Source organism: Zalophus californianus, chromosome 10 (genome assembly GCF_009762305.2).
Source record: "Zalophus californianus isolate mZalCal1 chromosome 10, mZalCal1.pri.v2, whole genome shotgun sequence".
Lineage (NCBI taxonomy): Eukaryota > Metazoa > Chordata > Mammalia > Carnivora > Otariidae > Zalophus > Zalophus californianus.
The window spans coordinates 105,042,501-105,063,005 of NC_045604.1; the positions used below are offsets into that span (position 1 = coordinate 105,042,501).

At 59.0% G+C, this 20,505-nt stretch overlaps 2 protein-coding genes across 3 annotated transcripts in view; both read left to right on the top strand.

Annotated features, from left to right (window-relative positions):
* Window positions 1-13,195, top strand: part of SRRM3 (serine/arginine repetitive matrix 3) — a 54,895-nt gene extending 41,700 nt beyond the window's left edge. Inside the window, exons 12-16 of one of the 2 annotated variants that reach the window (XM_035722602.1) lie at window positions 8,117-8,511; window positions 9,372-9,596; window positions 9,699-9,836; window positions 10,187-10,266; window positions 11,648-11,851. In XM_035722602.1, the coding sequence (XP_035578495.1) occupies window positions 8,117-8,511; window positions 9,372-9,596; window positions 9,699-9,836; window positions 10,187-10,266; window positions 11,648-11,709 (900 nt within the window). In that variant the 3' untranslated portion in view covers window positions 11,710-11,851. Of the gene's footprint in view, window positions 1-8,116; window positions 8,512-9,371; window positions 9,597-9,698; window positions 9,837-10,186; window positions 10,267-11,647 lie in introns of both variants that reach the window. The other variant, XM_035722601.1, reaches the window with a different exon arrangement.
* Window positions 13,196-18,441: 5,246 nt separating this feature from the next.
* On the top strand, window positions 18,442-20,019 carry HSPB1 (heat shock protein family B (small) member 1). Its single transcript, XM_027611576.1, has 3 exons — window positions 18,442-19,018; window positions 19,532-19,595; window positions 19,701-20,019. The coding sequence occupies exons 1-3, from the start codon at window positions 18,649-18,651 to the stop codon at window positions 19,888-19,890; spliced, it is 624 nt and encodes a 207-aa protein (XP_027467377.1). The 5' UTR covers window positions 18,442-18,648; the 3' UTR covers window positions 19,891-20,019.
* Window positions 20,020-20,505: the final 486 nt, after the last annotated feature.

Genomic DNA, 20,505 nt, shown 5'->3' on the forward strand with positions numbered 1-20,505 from the left:
TCACCATTTTTAACCCCGTCTATGTTTTTGCTTGTTTTTTTAGCCTCCCATTTGAACCGTGGTAATATTGTGATTCCATTTCTTGTTTAGTTGGCAAGGGAAGAGGGTGGGGAAGTTTATGTAACTTTTCCTGTTACTTTGTTTTTGTTTGTATTTTCTTTCTTTTTTTGTTTCCTTTGGTAATGTACAGAAATGCAAACTATCTCTCTGTTTGTTTGTTTTTTTTTCCTATCTTCTATGTTGTTCTAGAATTTTGCTTTTGTGCGTGTTACTGTGGGAGCCTCTCCTTCTAATGCAGAGATGGGCTTTGAATCTCAAGCGAACATTAATCGTATACATATTTCTATATACTTATTCTTTTTTCCTTTGTAACCAGAATTTAAAAGGGAAGATAACTCTTAAAAAGTGACTCCCACGCCAACAGCTCCTGCCAAATCTGCAGCGGCAGCAAATCCTCTCCTTGACCCCAGGGCCTGTGCTGGAACTGCCTCAGTTTTTAAATGAACAGAAGTGGCCCAGACTGTTCTTCCATGTCCCTATCTATAAGGAACCTTGGAGGGAAGCTGGGAAACCCAGGGAGGAAGAGAGACTTGTCCCGAGTCACCTGGGGAGCATCCCAGGGCAGTGAGCACCCGGTGTCTCCCCAGTTCCATCTAGTATAAGATGGCTGGGGATGACAGGGCCAGTCTGCTGAGCACCTTCTGTGGCAGGCCTCAGATCCTAGAGGAGGGAGCTGTACACCCCGAAGAGAGTTTAGCTCAGGTGAGGGCTTCAAAGCCAGACACTCCCAGCAAGAGAACAAGTCCATCCTCATCTTGAGACTAGGGCCAGCTGGGTGCTGGCTCCCAACACATCTTTGTGTTGTTCCATACCACGCCAGGGAGAAACCCCCAAAGGGATTTCTGGGTTCTGCTACTTACTGCTCCCTGCAGCTCAAAAAGGTCAAGTGGACCAGCTCAGGGTCACACAGCTTTTTAGAGGTAGACCCAAAAGGAGACTCCAGCCCTCTCACCTCAAGACCACCAGCCACAGCCAAGATGTGGAGAGAGTGGTCAATGGAAAGCACATTCTGGGAACCCTGAGTAAGGGGAGAAGGATTCGGGAGGTGCATGCTGGTTGTCTCAGCTCCTGCCTTCCCCCTGGGGAACCCCTCCAGATGTCAGTGACACACCCCCAGCTCTCAACTCCCTGGCACTGGGGCCTGCCCACACAGAGACCAGGGTGTAGGTGGGCCCAGCATTCAGCAAGCCCAACTCCCTATGAGGGCTGCTTCAATGACTCAGGGAACCCTATGCCCTCCCAGTATGGGGACAGAAACAGTGAAGCAGAGAGGGAAGGGGGCACATGATTTGGGACAGAGAAGTCAGATGTTGAGCCCAAGTCCTAGAAAAGGTGTGCAGGGTTTAAGGACTTAGAAGTAGCGCCCCTGCCTTGGCTCTACCTGTCCCTGGCATTGCAAGTGTCAAAGGGAAGACTCACTATTCGGTGAGGGTGGCAGAGAAGCTTCCTGAGCAAGGCCCCTATAGGCTCTCTCTGGCCTCTAGTTTTGGCTCAAATGTCATCACAAAATGGGCAGCCTAGGGTGACCCCAAGCAGAGGTGCCCATGGCACTGCCTGACCTGCCCCATCCCAGGCCTCCCCTCTACCTGCCCCCAGAAAGAGCAGTGACCACAGCTGGAGGGAGGCAGTCAGAATAGGAAGGGGCATCTTGGCCTGTCTTCCAGGATGAAGCCAGAAGGTAGGAGGGATGAGTTTTCCTAAAATGATGCAGAAGCCCCAGGAAAGTGGCAGGCCTGAGGCAAGATCTGACCTCCAACCAAATCTGTGGTTGCCTTCCCTTTTAAATGCACCCATCCCTTCACCCCATCCAACCACTCTGCATTGTTGAAACAGCTTTTCTCTCCTTTTTCAATGTGGGCCCACCTCTCTCTATCCCCTGCCTGTCTGTCTATTTCCTTCTGCCTTTGTTTCTCTCGCTCGCTCGCTCTCTTTGTGTCTCTCTGTCTCTTTCTCTCCATCTCTCTCTCCCCAACGTGGGCCTCTGTCCCCATGCTGCCAGCCCCTCTCCTTAGCCCACCCTCTGGTTCTGCTTCCATCAGCTGCTTCCTGCATGCCCTCTGGAGGTTTTCTGTTGTTTAAAGAGTTAAGGAAAGCTTGGCTTATTGGAGCCGGTGGGTTTAAAAAAGAGAGAGAGAGAAAGAAAAAAAAAAAAAGCAAACAGAACTGGCTGGGCAGGAGCCCCCTCCCATCCCTGGGACTAGAACAAAAGCCACACGGGCTGCACAAGTGCTGGTTCCCAAGGGGGAGCGCAGCCTAGAGTCACTCTGTCTCCCCCCCCTTCTGCATTCCCAATGCGGAGACCTTCTTTTCTTTTTTATTATTGCATTCCTGTCCCTGACCACTGAGAAGGTAGGTACCCCGGCTCAGCTGTGCGCCCGCTCGCTCCCCATCTCCAGATAAGCCCCTCCACTCTGCTTGGTTTGAATGTGGTTTTCTCTCTCTTTCTCTCGATCTCACTCTGGTTGGTTTTCTCCCCCTCTCCCTTTTCTTTCTTTATTTTAGTGACTACTCATTTGTAACCTTGCATTTTCTCCAAATGAGCTACAAAGCTGTGTTTCCTGGTTTGTCGTTTGGTTTTCTTGACTCCCTCCCACCACCCCCCACAACTTTTCTTGTTCATTCTCCCCTCCTGTCCACCTGCCCTGCTCCTTCTTCTTCCTCTCCCACCCTGACCCCTGCCCACCTCCAGCCCCCTCCACTCCCTCTCTTTCTCATTTTGTTGTCCGAATGCATTTCTGTGTGGTTAGCGTTCCAAGTTTGTGTTCCCTTCCTGAACTGTATGCTGCGGTTGAGCCAATTTGATTTCTGTTGTCTGGAGTAGCTGCTAAGCCCCCCACCCCTCACCCCTACCAGCCCCTGGGGCCCACTGGGGCAGTAATCAGTGGTGGAGGCACCTGTGCCAGATCTCTTGGCCTCCAGATCCTGGAAGAAGTTCTGGCCGAGGCCAAGCCTGAGGAAAGAGCCCTGCCCCACCCTCTAGGGCCTGCTGGGTTCCCAAGGGTTCCCAAGGGTCCTGTCCTGGTGGCAGGTGGAACTTTAGGGTGGGAGCTACAGACCTGGGGCTGCAGCTGGCCTCAGGGCTGAACCTCACAGCCCCATCTTTTGGGTGTAATGGGAGTTGAACTTCAGGGGGCCAGTGAATTTGCACTGGACTTAGAGGGCCTACTTAGCAAAGTTTCTGTGGGGCAATTTGGGGGATGGAAGGGACTCTCAGCTCACTCTCCCCCTGCCTGGACCACTACCCATCCATCCCAGACAGGGGCTCCCTCAACCCCCCAGCATCCTTCTGTCTTCTGAATTTGAGCTTAATGTGCAGAGAAGGAGTCAGAAAGGACAGTCAGTAAGGGCTAGGTTCCCCCACGTTGTTGGAGCAGAACCAAGCCTAGGTCCTGAGGCTTGCAACTCCCAGCCCCGTGCTCATCCAGTCACATTGAGGGTACCCATCAGGAGGAGGTCCTCGGGGGACCCGCCTCCCCATCCCTGCTCTTTAAGCTGTTTCCTGTCCCATCTGGGAGTAGCTACAGAAGTCCGACATCCCAGCCCTTGTGAGGCTTAGGTGGGCCTCCATCCTCAGCTTTGGAAAGAGTAGGCCTGGCTCTCCATCCTCTCCTCCCCCCATCATCTCCTCCCCCCTCCCTCCACCCCAGGGGCATGTGGTGAGGAGTTCACTCACTCAGAACATTCCTCATCTGTGAGTGGTGTCAGGAAGGCAGGCAGGAAGTTGTTCAGGGAGGGAGAAATAGCTGTTGGTCCCACAGGGAGACTCCATCCCAGCCTGATGGGAGGAGTAGAGGCCCTATCCTCTGGGAGGACCTGGTGTGACCAGGGACCCAGAAATGGGATCGTCCAGTGCTGAGTTAGGGGGGTAGTTGTCTGAGCCCTGGGGGGAGCAAGGGTAAAGCATCCCAGATGCTCAGTGTTCTTGTCCTTAAAAATAGCAGGACTGGGCTAGTGCACCATCTCTTGCTACTCTTTTCCATTGTCTTTTCCCCTCAAAGATTTCTTACGTAAGCAAAAGAGAAGATAGCAGATAGCAGGTGGTACCAAGGAGCAGAGCGGCTTCTGGAAGCCAGGCTCAAAGACAGGCAAGGTCCCGTGCCCTCACTTACTCATTCGTTCACACACACGCTAAGCTGGCATTTGCTGAGCACGCCCCTCCATGCCAGGCCTCGTGTGGGTGTCCATGCCTGGCGAGAGGCAGGCCGACCTGGGTTTGAGGCTCCCACCTGCCAGGCTAGAGGACTGACAAAAATGGCTCAGAACAGTTGGAGAGAAAAGCTGAACCGTGGTTGGGGAGCTCTGCTCACTACCATAGGCCCGGCTCTAGCACACCCTGGCACAGCCCCTACTGAAGGAAGGCACCAGGGTCTGTGGGATCATAGAGGAATGCACCTGACTCAGGGTGAGGGTCAAGGGAGGCTTCCTGGGGGAGGTGGTCTTGAGCTGAGGGCCCATAGGCATTAGACAGGCTGGCAGGGTGGGGGGAGGGGGGAGGCAGGGAAGGAGAAGAGGGGACCGGAGTCACAAAGAGCAGGCTTCTGGAGTAGATGTTTGGAGGTCCCTGGCCACAGCAGTCCTGTCTAGCTATGAAATCCCATGGTGTCTGGACTTGGATCTCCCTCAATTCTTGGGAAGAATGAGACCCAGCCAAGCTGAGGATGAGGCTCACCCTCTGGCAGGATCGTGGCGACCCTTTCTCCAGGGAGGAATGGATGGATAAGGGTGTGAGATTGACCCTAGGAATCCTCCCCCAGGAAAGGTGCTATGTGCCACCCTGCCCTGTGGCGCCTTGCTCCCGTCCTCCCCCATCCTGGCACGTGGGGGTGCCCAGGCCTTCCTGCACTGCTCTGACCCTGTGCATGCACGAGGGGACTGTCAGTCACTGGTGCTCTCAAAAGAACTACTCAGCCCCTATTCAGGCCCACCCAGCAAAGACCCCAGTTATCCCCACTTTACCAATGAGGAAACTGAGGCCCCCAAGAGTTAGGTCACTTCCTTGAGGTCTCACAGCAAACTCACATCAGGGCTGATTCCAGGGTGTTCCACTTTGCCAGTTACTATCCTCTGCAGCTATGGTATTTGGCTTGGAGGAGGGGAGAGGTTTCGACTTCAAGGCACACCAGGCAGCAAGCATCCAGAGAAGCACAGGGGGCCTCGTGCAGAGGCTTGGGCCTCAGCGCTTGTGGGTGGCAACATGGTGGGCGTGGGCATCCACCCAACCCAGACCCTTTTTGTTCCTAACATTCCCACCACACTCCCAGCCCAACAGTGGGAAGTAGAGAGGGCCCCCACGGTGTCTATGGAAAGGAACATCAGGGCCTTCAGTCTCCTTCCCCCACTGCTGGCCTCTCTCCTGGAGTCAGAGAAGGTGGCACAGATCCAGAGTCTAGGTTGGAGCCAGGGTCCACAGCCAGGTCCTGACCTCCAGTTTAATATCCTGCCAGCTTGCCTTGCTACCTGCCCCCACCACAGTAGTAAGCAGGGGCTTCTTAAAGGCTGGGTCCAGTGTTTCCTGGGTATGTATGGGTCACTATGCCTTGACTCCCAGGGCTCCCACTCCCCCACCTAGTATCTGTTCGCTTTACTCTCGAAGACAACTCAGGAGATAGGAAAGAACTTGGAAATTTGAAGATCCTGGAGATTTCTTTCTCATTTGCTTCCTCTGGAGGGAAAGGGATGCTGTATGACAGAACCTAGTCCTGAGGGTTTGGGAGCTGTAGGCACGGGCCACCTGCTGGGGTGGAGGGGATATGTCTCAGGGAAGCCAAGGGTCTCCTGGTGAGGTCTGTTGAGAATGGAACTGCCATCTCAGAGGGGCCTTGGCTAGTCAGCCCAGTTCTCATGTCTCCTAGCCTAGGATGAGGGGTGATCAGGAGAGTCGGGGTGCTCAGGGGGGCATCTCAGTACCCAGTGATATCCACTCTGCCCCAGAGGGAAACACCAGGCTGTCCCAGGAGGCCTTCATGGCCCATATGACACTGGACCACAGCGGCACCTGCTATGGCCAGTGTTCATTGGCTGCTTCAGCCACCAATCACAAACTGGCTGTGCCTTTCCACCAAGGAGACTGTCTCCTGGGCTCTGCCTCCCAGCCCTGGCTGGATCCAGGCTTGCACAGAAAGACCTTGGCATTACCCTGCCTCTTGCAAGCACCAGGGCCATGCCAAGGAAACCATGCTCCTTCCAGTCTCTCGGCAGCAAGGTGCCCTGAGGGGTGGTAGTTGGTTTGTTCTCCCATCCAAAAAGCCTGCCAAAAAAGCTTGGCCCGGACCCTGCCCTTCTTCTAGGACGAACCTGATTTGGTCCCCCACCCTTGTCAAACATTTATTCCTTCCTCAGCAAGAGGCATTGAGGACCTCCTAGATGCCAAGTTCTGTGATCAAAACCGAGGTTACAGAGCTGAATCCAACAAAATAATCTGCCCTGGGGGTGCTCAAAGTCAAGTTGGTGCTGGTGATTGGGGGTGGGGTAAGGGTGGGCGATGGACTTCTAAACAGAGGAGCGTAATCAACCGTTACCAGACTGAAACCCAACGACAGGAGGAGGGGTCAGTTCTGTGAAGGGAGGAGGATGGAGAGGGTGGCCAGGGGTGCACAGAGAATCCTGGAATATTTGCTCTGGAAGGGACATCAGGAAGCAAAGCCCAACCCTCTCACTTTGTGGATGGGGAAACTGAGGCCCAGGATGGGGAAGGGACTTGGCCAGGGTCACTCAGCGAGGTAGTGGCAGGCTCTCAGACCCCTGGTGGCCAGCCAGGGCCCGTTTGATGGTCCCAGGCTCCCTTTCTGGTTTTCTGAATCCCAACCCTTGTGTCCTAACTGCACTTTTGGAGAAACATTTGACATCTCTATCCGGCAGTCACCCAAGAGGTGCCTGCTCAGGCCCGAGGAGCCGGGCGCTGCCAGTCCTTCCTCCAGAGGCGGTGTGGCCTCCTCTCGGCCTAGAGTGGGGTGGTTGCGTTTTTTTTCTCTCTCTCTCTATCTCTCTTGCATTTTTGTGAATCTGATGATGAACTTACGCTGCCACACTTTTCCCTTCTCTTACACATCTTACCTACTAAAGGAGGAAGTGCCACTTTATTGGTAAGTGGACGTTAACCAAGAGGGACTTAAAAAATCAGAACTTAAAAAAAAAAAAAGGAAAAGAAAAGAGAGAAACAGAAAGACAGTCGGGTGCTGCTGACAGTTCCACAGGTCTCTGCAGGGCCGGAAAACAAAGAAAAATGTTAACAGAAAAAAATGTCAGTTCCCCAGGAGTTCAGACATTGTTTTTGATTTTGGTATCTAATGACATTTGTGGATTTTGGTTTTTTTATTTCTGTTTTTCCTCCCTTTCTTCGGTTCAGTTTTGAGTTCAGTTGTCCCGCCCCGCCCCCACCCCCATCTGTGTGCCGTGTGCCCCCTCCATTTCCTCCCCCACCCCCACGCGCTGGGGGGCCTGGCCTGGGGGGACTGGCCCTGGCCCGGCCTCCCGGTGCCCGCCCTCTCTCTACTCTCTGCCGGGATCGTCCGTCCCATCGGGGGCCAATGCCAGCCCCCCGTGCCCGTCCTGGAGCCCCCTCCGTTTCAGCCCCCCTCCCCCCCACCGCTCCGTCCCTCTTGTGTTTTGCATGCCGAGAACCTTGCATGAGCTGCACTGTTGAGGCCAGAAGGTGGACACTCAGGAGAGGCAGAGGCAGGGCAGGCGCGGGGAACCGTGTGTGCGATGCTCCGGGACTGGCAGCCCCCGGCCTGGGCCCGGTGAAAGCCCCCTCTCCTTCTCTCCCCCCACCCCACCCGCCCGCTCTCTCACCCTCGACCTCGCTCCTTCTCTTGGTCTGTCCTCTCTCTGTCTGTCTCTCTTTTCCTCTCTCTGCCCGTCTCCTGCTTCTCTAACTTCCCCTGCTCTCTCTCCTCCGGCTCTGCCTCTCTCTCTCTCTCTCTCTCTTTCTCTGCTCTGGACTCTCGACCTCCTCGGTTTTCTCTGTCTCTGCGCGCGTCTCTTCCGCCCCGTCTCTGTCTGTGCCTCCGTCCCCTCTCCACCCCCTCCGTGCCCTCTCTGCCTCTCTCCCCGTCAGAAGCCCAGCTCGCCCTCGCCCAGGGCCCGCGACCAGGCGGAGGCCGGCGCAGCCACGCCGCCCGCGCGGGGCAAGGAGAGCCCGAGCCCGCGCTCGGCGCCGTCGTCCCAGGGCAGAGGAGGCCGCGCGGCGGGCGGGGCGGCCAGGCGGCGGCGGCGGCGGCGGCGGAGGCGGCGGCGCTCCCGGTCCTCGGCGTCCGCGCCCCGCCGCAGGGGCCGCCGGCGCGCCCGGCCCGCGCCGCCCCGAGGCTCGTCGCGCTCGCTCAGCAGGGCCCGCTCCAGCAGCGACTCCGGCGGCGGTGGCGGCGGCGGCGGCGGCGGCGGCGGCAGCGGCGGCGCCCCCGGCCCCGGGCCCGAGCCCGGCTCCGAGCGAGGCCACGGCGCGCACGGGAAACGGTGAGCGGCACGGCCCCGGGGCCCGCACGGGGCTCCCCTCCCCTCCCTGAGCTCTGCCGCACCCCCCCAAGGAACACCTGCCCCCACGCGCCCTCACCATCCCCCTGGAACACCCTTCCCCGCCCTGACCCCCCCTCCCCACGGAACAGCCCCCCACCGGCCCCTCTGACCACTCTCCCTGCCCCCAAAGATCCCCCCTACCCCCTCCCACTGACCCCTCTCCCCGCACTGACCACTCTCCCTCCTTCTCAGTAAGCTCTCCCTTCCATGATCACTGCCCTCCCCGCCCCCGCCCGACCATGGAGCACCCTTCCCCACCCAAGGATCCCTCTCTCCCCGTCACCGGCCATTCTCCTTCCCCACTCCCTGAGATCCCCCCGAACCGATCGCTGTCTCCCCACCAAGGAGCCCTCCCTTCCCCACACTGACCACTCTCCTCCCCAACAGAGTCCCACCCCCGTGATTCTCCTCCCATCAAGGAGCACTCGCCTCCCTCACTTGACCGCCCCCACTGATCACTCTCCCTCGACACCACGGAACACACTCTTCCACACTTATGTCACTACCCCACGCCCACCCCTAGCCCTTTTCCCTCCTCTGGGAATCTAGTCCCGCTCCACCAACTCACGCACCACTTCCCCCCCCGCCCCTCACTAACCCTTCTCCTCATCCACATCTCCTCCGTAGAACTCCTCCCCTACCGAGTCCCTTTCCCTCCACTGAGCTCACTTTTGTCCCTAGCTGAACCCCTTCCCTGTCACCGGCACCCCTTTAACCCCACTCCGCCACCCCACCCCACCCCCGCCCAGCCCACTGCCTCCCTAGCTGACTGAGTCCCTGTCACCGCGCCCCTCCTCCAGGACCAAGGAGCGGCCCCCGCGCGCCCGGCCGGCCAGCACCTCCCCGTCCCCGGGCGCGCACGGCAGGCACGGCGGCCCGGAGGGGAAGAGCTCGTCGCGCAGCCCGGGCCCCCACCCGCGCTCGTGGAGCTCCAGCCGCTCGCCCTCCAAGTCCCGCTCACGCTCTGCGGAGAAGAGGACCCGCAGCCCCAGCCGCTCGCCGTCGCCCAAGAAAACCCTGGGCCGGTAAGTGCGGACCCGGGGTCCCGCCGGGCGCAGGGGTGGCGGCGGGCCCGGGCCCGGAGGGTACCCAACGGGCCGCGTCGCTCACCTCGGCCGGGCCCGCAGGGACAAGGACGGCGAGGGCCGCGCGAGGCACGCCGAGGCCGAGGCCGCCCGCGCCCGGCGCCGCTCCCGCAGCTACTCGCCCATCCGCAAGCGGCGCCGGGACTCGCCCAGCTTCATGGAGCCACGGCGCATCACCAGGTACGGAGGGGCCGGGCCGGGCCCGCAGGGACCTCCTGGGGGACGCACTGAACCGGGTGCAGGCAGGGGAGGTGGGGTTCAGGAGAGGGAAGAGGGCCTGGTGAGGGCTAGAGGCCCCTGGAGGATGAGAGAGGCTAGAACTGGGGGTGCTGGGGAGGGTGGGACTCAGAGGCAGGGGTCTGAAGGCCCACGGAGGGGAGGGGGCTGTGTACTTGGGTCTGAGTGGGCAGCAGCAAGCATGGAGTTCAGCTCCAGAAGATTCCAGCCATCCTCCTGGAGCCCCTCCCTCTCTTCGTGCTCCCTACATCCATCTCCTGGCAATGATGTCTCCTTTTCTCCTTCATCTCAAGGTCCAGCCTGCCGAGTGGCCTGTGGCCGGCCTGGGGGCCGAGTGGACCCCCTCCCCACAGGCTGCAGGGGAGATGCCCATGTGAGCTGATCTGGCTCTGTTCAGCTGTCATCTGTCTGCCTCTCATGTTGTCACTAACTTCACTCCGCTCACCTCCCAACGCAACCCCCCCGCCAACCAGGGGGCGGAATTCGGAGGAGGGGGCACCAGCAGCCTGCTCTCTGGGGCAGCTGTGGGAGGGCCTGTCCCTTCCACTCTCCCCTCCCCCCACCCCAGTCCAATGGGGCTGTGGGGAGTGTGTGGCAGATATGGCAGAAGCCACATCAGAGAGCTTCTCTGCCAGGACTGGAGGGTGTGGGCCTAGGTCTCCCCATGAAATTATATTGTGTTTGTGGAAACCAGTCCGAAGCCCTAGATCCCTGACTTGGGATTGAGGGCTACAGGCAAAATTCTGAGCCCAGCTCTGCCACAGACCCTGCTGGGCAGCCTTTAGGAGATTGGTGTGCCTCTCTGGGTCTGGGTGTGCATGTCTGAACAATAAGCAGAGCTCCCTGAGCATCTTTTCAGCTCTAACAGGGACTGATTCTCAAACTAGCCCTTCCAAGTCCTTGGTGATGCAGAAAGTGGAGGGAGGAGAGGGCATCGCCTCCTCCCCTCAGCCCAGAGCTAGAGGCCAGATGGCCAGGCTTGGGACACCCCCTAGACAGGCCACACACCTCACCCATATATGCGGAGGGCCCTAGACACCTGGAGCCCTGCACCTTCCACCTGGCACCCCCTCAGCCCCTCTCCTAGGCTGCCTCCTCCTCCCACTAACGTACACCTGTTTTCTTCCTCAGAATTAACCCCACGCCATGGGGCACTGTTGCCCCCTTAACCACTCTCTTTTCTTTTCTCTGGGTCACAGCCTCCTGGCTTCAAACTAACTCCGGGCCGGCGGGAGGTAGCTGAGTGAGAAGGGGCCAGCGGGACTGGGGGTGGGGACGGGAGGCCATGGGCATGGGCAGCAATGGCCAGGGCTCTCCTCCTTGTTCCCTTGAAGTGACCTGACAAACCGAAACCCTCGATTCTGTGGGGACCAGAGAAGCAGGGCTGGGCCTTATCCACAACCCTTTCCATGCCCAGAAACCACTGCTTAGCTTGGTTGATGTGAGTTGTCTATATTTAAAAGTTTCATTTATTCAACAAATATTTATTGAGCACCTTCTCGGGCCAAGCAGAGACTTGGTCTCCTTTCTCTGAAGACAAGTGAGGAAAAACAAAATGACCCACAGGAAATTGGCAAGAGACCACTGACTGTCCAGGCCTTTCGGGGCAGGGGACACTCCAAGGCCAGAGGTCAGGGGAAACTGAGGCAGGGAAGCCCTGGCCACTGCTGGGGAAGGGCTCAGGGCCTGAGTGAGGGCCCAAGACAGAGCTCAGGGACCCGAATGGCCTGTAATCAGCTTTTCCCTCCCGGCAGTGCCCGAAAGCGTCCCATCCCCTACTACCGGCCCAGCCCCTCGTCCTCCTCCAGCTGCCTGAGCAGTGACTACTCAAGCCGGAGCCCCAGCCGCAGCCCCAGCCCGGGCCACAGCCACGGAAGCTACAGCAGCCGCAGCCGCGGGACCCGCAGCCGCACACGCAGCCCCTCCCGGACCCCCAGTCCCAGCTACCACAGCCGGAGCAGCTCAGAGAGTGGGGGCTTCTGAGCCCAGACAGACCCAGCTTGGTGCCCCCTGGCATAGGGAAAGGCGAGGGGTCAGGCCCCAGGACCTGTGAAGGGGCCTGCACCCCACTGCTACAAAGAGGTCCCCGGGCCAGGGAAGACCTTGAGGGTGGGCGCCCTGCAGACGAGGAGGAGCTGGGTTCTGCTGCTTTTGGAGGGTCCCCACCCCCACCTCCTGCCTGCCCACCATGTCCAGGGAACAAAGAGCCGTTGCGAACACAGGGAGCACCCTGTCCCCCTTCCTGCTTGATGCCAGCTCACCAGGCTGGGGACAGCTCAGTGGACCCAGGGACACCTCGGAAGGTGCCAGACCTGGGAGCCTCCTCTCCCCTCTCCACAGGGCCCTCGGCTCCTCTCTATCAATGGGCAGACAAGGAGGTGGGAAGGCAAGCAGGATCTAAGTTATCCAGAAGGAAGGATGGTCTAACCCTTGGTGCATCACCATCCAGGCTGGGGAGCTACTTCCTTCTGAATTGGCTGCACGATCCTGGCTGAGGGCAGGGCAGGAGGCCGGCTCCACAGCCTCCTCCAGCCCCTCCCCTGGCCCAGGAGTACCCAGACCCACTAGGTGGGCCCCTAAGCCCCAGCCTGAGGAGCCAGGGAGCTCACTCTTGGTCCCACCTCTTCTCTCTAGGCCAGGCCTTCCCCTTCAGCCCTCACCCCATGCCCTGAGCCAAGGCCACAGCTGCCAGGCCTTCTGCATGACAAGAGGTGGGACATTGGGACCACACTGCATCTGACCTTGAGGTCAAAAGGGGTTCAGGTCAGGAGGTGGGAGGGAGAAGGGGTAGATGGAAGAAGAGCCTGTGAGGAGCAGGGGAGAGCAATGCAGTCCGATGACCGAGCAAGCCCTGGTGTCCCAGTGTGCCCTATGTCTGGGACATAGGCCCGATGGCAGCACAGGGTCACCGGCATGGGATAACATGCACTTCGGGGCCTGCCCAAGGGAGCACTTCCCTCTCGGGGTTTGGTGGGGAGGTGGTCAGTGGAGGCTACCCAGAGAAGAGTGCTAGAGCCCTTTGAAGAAAGGGTTAGGGTTAGCTCTAGACTGAGGGCCTTGGCCTGGGGCATCGATGGGGAAGCAGTGGCCCCCCACCCCCAGCCCTCTTCTGCTGCTCCCAGCCCACTCCTCCTGGGGCCCTCAGGGATCTCACAAAGTCTTCCTTGGCCCAACAGGGCACCTGCCCTGGGCTCCCATGGGGGGAGGGGTCTGGGGTCTGGTCCGGGTTCCCCCTCTATTTCCCCCTCCCTCTTTCTCCGCGGTGCGGATAAAAATTGGACTCTAATAAAACACTTGGTGCCCGGATGACAGGTGGTGAGACCAGGCCTCTGTGGATTTGGGCACCTGCGGAGTGTGGGGAGGGCATAGGGTCCTGGGGTCCTTCCCTCCGAGAAGTGGGAGGGGCGCAGACTCCACCCAAGACAGAAGATCTGGCACCAACAAGCCAGAGGCCAGTGTGTCCATCCCCCTGCCTCAGTGCAGGAGCAGAGCATGCGGCTCAGTGGGGAGGAAAACAGGGACCCAGGAAGACTTTCCTTTCAGCCTGCAGACTCTGGGGGCTTTGAACATCCCCACTTCCATCAACCCCCACGCCCCACCTAGCTTCCTCTCCCATCATTGTCCTTGACTCCGATACACCCCAGTCCAGCTGACCTGCCTCCTTGGGCCCTCCATGCATGACCTCTCCACCACCAAAGGTTCCGGTGAGCTCATGGTTCAAGACCTAGCTCAGCTGCCTCCTACTCCAAGGAGGCTTCCTGGTCCCCAGCTGCAGTGGCCACTCTCACCTCTGGGTCTCTCCCGCTTTTCCGGGTCTATACCTGCCTTTAGGGTCCCAAGCTCTTGTACGGCTTATTTGTGGGCATGTCCATCTCTCCCTAAATCTGTGAGTTTCTGGAGCCCAGGCCATGCCTTCTTGGCCTCTGCATCCCATCCCCCAAATAGGCACCCTTGAGATGTCTGTCAAATGAGTAAACAAGTGAACCGGGGAGCCAGGGAGTGAGCGGGTCCAGAAGCCTTGGGGGAGGGGAGGGACCAAAGGCAAGGTGTGGTGGTGGCAGATAGACACTAGAGGGCAACAGAGAGGAAGAAAATTGCCTGTCAGCACTGAACAGGCCGGAATGGAGAGCCCTGGGCAGAGGTTCTATGTCAGCCTGGAAACCCAAAGCTCCTGTCCTCAGCGCCCATCCTGGCTACTTGGAGAAGCAGTGTCCAATTCCTGAGGAAGGACTGGGAGAGTACCAAGCCCCTGCCCTCCCACAGAATGAGGGTTCAGCCTGAACTCTGCCCTAGACCTTGGGAAAAGGGGAAAACTACCTCCAGGAAGGCAAGCAGGAAAACAGGAAACTCCAATTCTGCATCTGGTAGCCAGGGGTGGGGGGGATGTGTGCATGGGGGAACCTTCCCAGGATGTGGGCCTTTGGGGTGTCATATGCAGGTCCTCTCCTGGTGTCTCTGCAGATGGGGGCCTCGGGGACCCTTCTGTCCTTACCCTCCCAATACACACAGCAGCCGGGAGTCAGGCTGGGCAGGGCTTCCTGTGTCCTCTTAGATATTTTCTCTTTTCCTTAATTGGTTTCCTGCAGCCCCAGACCCAGGGTAGCAAGTCAGTGCACACCCCCAGTCTGGGTGTCCCAGGGAGCATCTCCCATCCCCTGCCTCTCTGAGATGGTCTTGGAAGCCCCCTGGCCTCCCACCGGCCAGTGAGTGAATATGCTGAGGGCATATTCAGCAAACCTGCCCTACCACCAGACACTTGCCCTTCCTTCTCCAGGCCCCTCGCCACTCAAGGACAACCAAGACACGAGAGTGCTCTAGCCATAGGGCCTCCCACCTCCGCAGCCACCACAGGGGATGCCAGGTCCTCCCTCACCACCTCCCTCCACTCACCATACACACACCCCTCCAGGAGTATTAGATGGCAGAGTGGGCAGTGCAGATGGCCGGGGGTGGGGGGAGTGAGGGCGAGTGGAGGAGAAACTGTTGATTCACTATGCTGGAAGGAGCCTTCGAGAACATCCAGTCCAATGGTCTCATTGTACAGATGAAGAAAATGAGTCACGGGAGCCGGCTGCTGGCCAAGGTCACAGAGCCAGAGACGAGCAGGTCCCCAGACTCCCAAGCTAGACAGATTCTTTCTGCTAGACAGTGGAGCGGGGGGGAGGCCAGCCCTCCCCACACGGCCCCTCCTTGGCCCCCCTTTAGTGGTGAGGGGGTGAGGTGACACCCAAGACTAGCCAGAAGCCTAGGGGATGGGCAGGCTGAAGAGGGACTCCCAGAGAGGCAGTGTCTAGATGCTTCCAGAAAGACCTTGTGCCCCCCACCCCCATGTGCTCTAATTACTGCTGCCCACATTTTTAATTCCCAGTAAACCCAGTGACTGGCGCAATCCATCAGCTGTCAGGTCTCTCCAGGGAGCTCGGGCAGCTGCCTGAAGACTCTCGGCGTTTTCTCTGAGGCTGAGCCAGGGAGGGAGGGGCTGGCTCAGCCGCAGTTGGCAAAGGCCTGTCAAAGGTGTGGCTACTGTGGCCAAGGCCTGGCGCTCCCTGCCAGACAAGGAGGCTGGGAGGCTGGTCTCGGGCTGCCGCAGAGTACCGCAGACTGTGGGGCTAGGGACGAGGAGAGGGGCCCCTCTGATTAAGGAACCCCAGACCCAAGCTTGCCTCCCCCATCACTGCACCTGTGGCTACTGGGAAATCCCTGGGGGTGGAGTTGTCTTCTTAATCCCAGAAATACTAGCCCTGGCAGCTCAGTGCCCAGAATGATAGAGTGGAAGACTGTCAAAGAACACTTCGGCAGGTGGGCAAGTGGGGGCTGACATCCAGCCCTTGCTCCTCTTGCCCTGTGCCCGAGCAACCGGGGTGCGACCTCCGGGAAGGGTGCACGGTCAGGGCTGGAAGGGACTCCAGAGAGGCTGGCCCAACCTTCCCTGCCCCTTGGCCGCACACCTCCCCCTGCGCCCACCAGCCCAGAGCCCACAGCCCACCCTGGACTGCTTAGGAAGTCTCTCCCCTGCTCAAAGAGAGTCAGGACGCTTGAGTTCCGATCCCTCCACCCGCTTACCAACTTTGTGACCTTGGGGCAGTTCCAGCTCAGTTTTCTCATCTCAGAAATGGGACTCTGAGAAGATACTTAGACCTGCCATAAAGTGCATACAACTGCGTGATTCTTATTAGCCTAAGTAAGTCTCAGTACCCAAAATTAAAGGCCCTCTTTCCTTAATAAAGGTGAACACTTACTGAGCACCAAGCACTCCCCACACATTATTGCATTTGAGATTCACCACAACCCCAAAAGATGGGTGTGTTATTACTACCCACGTTTTGCAGATGGGGACAGCGGGCTCAAGGAGGTCACCAGGCCGGTGAACAGCAGCACCCAAGTTCAAGCCCAGCCTGTCTGACCCCAAAACCCAGTTTTTCCTGCAACCCCACCCCCTCTTGCCACCACCCAGAGCCACCCATGTTCCCTCCCTTGTGACTGACAAGGTCCCTCAAGAAGCGACCCACTGAAGATGGATATGAAGTCTCAGTCCTGCCTCCCCCACCCACCATGGGCAGAGTGCTGGGAGCTGTTGGGCCCTGGTTTGCACAACTTCCTGGCTGGGGCAGCAGGAATGGACCCTCCCTGCCCTGGCTTCAGGCAAGATGCAGAGAGCTACTAAGGGAGCCTCTGTCTACAAAGGGTTGGCAGGCAAGGCAGCCCGGCAGCCCCCACCCAAAGCGTGGCTGGGCCTGGCAGGACCACACTTGAAAGCATCCATGACCACACCTGACAGCTCCTGTAGGGTGGGGCTCCTGGACTCCAGTCTGGGCCAAGGTGGGCAAGCAGAGGCGGTTGAGAGCCCTCCCTGGCTCCTGACCTCACCTCGACTTTATAGAGCTGGGAATGGGTGGTGTTGGAAGTGCCAGGGAGCCAAGACCTGGGGCTTGCTGAAGCTGAGACCCTTGGGGCAGGGCGGGGGGGCGCCAGTAGTTCCCAAAGGAGACCTACTGGGCCCGTGACCTGATCCAACAAGGGAGGCGGAGCAGAGATGGGGTCCTGTCTGCCTCACACCCTTGGCCCATGAAAGCCCCAGGAGCTCAGAGGTAACCAGAACAACCTCGGACTCATGACCCAGACCTAGCTCTTCCCTGATGGGGAGCAGGTGGATAAGAAAGAGAGAAAGGCATCCAGGAGCTCCCTCTTGAAGAGGAAGCAGACACAGAAAAGGCATGAGATTTGTTGCTGCCCCCTGCTCATCGAAGCAAGTGGCTGGAGTCTGGCTTCTGATTTCTCAGGTGTCCTGGGCAGGGCAATGGCCCCGGTAAAACTGGTGGGGGTTCAGCCTCAGCCCAGCCCTGGGAAAGGGGCAGCAAGCAGAGTGGGCCTCAGAAAGAGAGGAAGTGGAAGACTCCCCGAGGTCGGAGTCCCACGAGGGTGAGAGCCATGGGCACTAGACAGGCAAGAGGCTTACTCTGCTAGTGTCTTACAGGAGACAGTGCACCAATCACTGTATCTCCTGGAACTCGTTTCCTCATCTAAAAAGGAGGGATAACAGGGTGTAAAATGGGAGAAGGAAGACTGGAGGGGGGCTCATGCCTGTGAAAGCAGAAGAGAGGGAATGTCAGGATTATGGCAGGAGCCTAGGTGCAGCACCCTCTCTCAAAGGTGGGAGATGGGGGCCTGGATCCCACAGGTGCTCAGACAGGAGGTGGGGGTCAAGGGGCAGGCCTCAGGTTCCAAGCATGTTTGAGTGAACTGTACTTCGAGATCATAATCTGCAAAAAGGGAAACTGAGGCCTAGAGAAAGGAGGGGCCTTGCCCCAAATCACAGTAAATCAACAGCAAAGCCCAGGCTAGATTCAAGGTTACTTACTGCCCTTCAAGTTCCCTGTCCAGGGCTCCTCAAGGAACAGTAGATCCATGGGGGGATTTGACAACAGCCTTCCTCCTGACCCCCTCTCAGCACGGGGTTTCTGACCTGGGTCACTGCCTCTGCAACTGGGATACTTACACACTCTCCTTCCACCACCTCCCCCAGCCCTTTTAACTGCAGATAAATAACATAACAATAGTGAACAATTATCAGGTACCAGGCCCTGGACTAAAGTCCTTACTTGCATTAAGTTGCTGAATCCTCACATCAATCCAATGATGCAAGCATTTTTATTACTATCATCATCATCTCTGTTTTCCAGACGGGGAAACCGAGGCCCAGAGTCTAACTTGCACAAGTCCATCCCATTAGTGGCAGAACAGGATGTAAAGTCAGACCGTCTGGCTCCAGCGCCCACACTCTTATCTGCGACGCCAGGCTGCTTTTTAAGGCATTATTTCCCGGGACGCCTTGTGCTTCAAATCCTGGCTCTGCCACTTCTAGATACATGTGGTCTGGGACAAGTAGCCCAGCTTCTCTGGGCTTTGTCCACCGGGACAAACGGACGGGGCTGTCCACCAGGCCTGGACGAGAGCTTTAGCTCCCAGGCCCGACAGTGTCCGGCAGCGGGCACTGCACCAGGACCGGTGTTCCAGTCATTTGTTTTCTTGAACAAGAAGGTTCCAGATGTGGGCAGGGCCTTCCTCGGCCCGCCCCCGCCCCGTGTGCGGGGGGAGGAATGCAGGGGGAGGGGCTGCCCCCAGCCCGTCATTGCCTTTAATAGAGACCTGAAACACCGCCTGCTAAAAATACCCGGCTGGAGCCGCATAAAAGCGCTGCGGCGCCGACGCCCCACACTTCTCCGAGCCTCAGCCAGAAGCGCAAAGCCAAGCCAGCATGACCGAGCGCCGAGTGCCCTTCTCGCTCCTGCGGAGCCCCAGCTGGGACCCTTTCCGCGACTGGTACCCAGCCCACAGCCGCCTCTTCGACCAGGCCTTCGGGCTGCCACGGCTGCCCGAGGAGTGGGCGCAGTGGTTCGGCCACAGCGGCTGGCCGGGCTACGTGCGCCCGCTGCCCCCGGCCGCGGTCGAGAGCCCCGCCGCGGTGGCCGCGCCCGCCTACAACCGCGCACTCAGCCGGCAGCTCAGCAGCGGCGTCTCGGAGATCCGGCAGACGGCCGACCGCTGGCGCGTGTCCCTGGACGTCAACCACTTCGCCCCCGAGGAGCTGACGGTCAAGACGAAGGATGGCGTGGTGGAGATCACTGGTGAGCCCCCGGCCCTGCGGGGACCCTGCTGGCGGGGCGGGAACTGGGCAGGGAAACTCCACCAGGGACCCGGAAGATTTGGGACTCACCCTGCCCCCGGGCTGTGGCCCCGACTCTAGAACGGGGACTTCGGGTAGTTCCTCAGGGCCCCTCTGGCCCGAAAAACGCTTTATTGAGGGAAAAAATGCCGCCTTCCAGCGCAGATCCCCCAGCCCCTCCCCCAAATGACCAGGTCTCCTTGGGGCCACCCACAGGCCCGGACGAAGAGGCCATTGTCCCCTGGCGCTGTCCCTGTCCCCTGCCCCTAAGCCCGGGTCCGCGGAGGGGGCGGGTGCGCTTCCTTGGCGCCGCGCCCCACCCCCCCAAAGCACTGAACCCAACTTTCCAGAAGCTTCTGAGGGGCCCTGAGACAGTCCGACCACCCATGGGGGCGTGTGTGGATTTGGGCGGGCCCCTGTGTGGATTTGGGCGGGCCCCTCCCCCCGCAGCCTCTGACCTCATTCTCCCACCCAGGCAAGCACGAAGAGAGGCAGGACGAGCATGGTTACATCTCCCGGTGCTTCACCCGAAAATACTCGTAAGTCTTGGCCCCAGATCCGGGGGGACCTGAGGAGGGGTGCAGGGAGTGGGGGGCAGTGAAGCACAGGTGTGTAACTCTTGTCCTCCCTTTCTGCCTGTCTAGGCTGCCCCCTGGTGTGGACCCCACCCTGGTCTCCTCCTCCCTGTCCCCTGAGGGCACGCTCACCGTGGAGGCCCCGATGCCCAAGCCAGCCACCCAGTCGGCAGAAATCACTATCCCTGTCACTTTCGAGGCACGTGCCCAGATTGGGGGCCCAGAAGCTGGAAAGTCGGAGCAGCCTGGAGCCAAGTAAAGGCCTTAGCCCTGTTGTCCACACCCCCACCTCAGTAGCCATCACTGACTATCCCCACCCGCCCATCTGTATGCTTTTTTGATACGTTTACCTTCTGTTTTTCTCAAATAAAGTTCAAAGCAACTGCCCGCCACTGCCTCAGATTCTGGTGTTTGTGGAGGCCTGGGGGTTGGTGCCATTCGCTGGCTCACACATGGATCACATTTGCCGAGGGCCTGCTGTGTGCCGAGCCCCATGCTAGGCCCTGTGGGTACAGTGGGGTACAGCAGGGGCATACCCCAGTTCTCCAACCCTGAGTCCAGTAAGAGAGAAGTAATGATCGGAACCAGCAGTGATGGGGGAAACCAGGTGAGGCAACTGGTCCAGGCTTGGGCACTCAGGGACACCTAGGCCGGAGTCAGGCACCTGGGGGACAGAGCAGGGCCTGGGGAGGGGAGCTTCTTAGGAGCTCAGAGTCCCTTGCTCACTTCATTGAGACTTCACTATTCTCCCAGAGAGGGGCAGGACCACGGAGAAGGCATGGGAGGTGTGGCACTCCAGGTGACTTCCTGAGAGGAGGTTGGCCTTGTCAAAGGTTCCATCCCCTGATGCCCGTGCATGCAGGATGAGGCCTAG

Bases quoted from the DNA above. Each gene is read 5' to 3' on its own strand.
- HSPB1 (XM_027611576.1), top strand. From the start codon at position 18,649: ATGACCGAGCGCCGAGTGCCCTTCTCGCTCCTGCGGAGCCCCAGCTGG. The intron at 19,019-19,531 runs GTGAGCCCCCGG...TCTCCCACCCAG, and splicing joins TGGCGTGGTGGAGATCACTG to GCAAGCACGAAGAGAGGCAG. The intron at 19,596-19,700 runs GTAAGTCTTGGC...CTGCCTGTCTAG, and splicing joins TGCTTCACCCGAAAATACTC to GCTGCCCCCTGGTGTGGACC.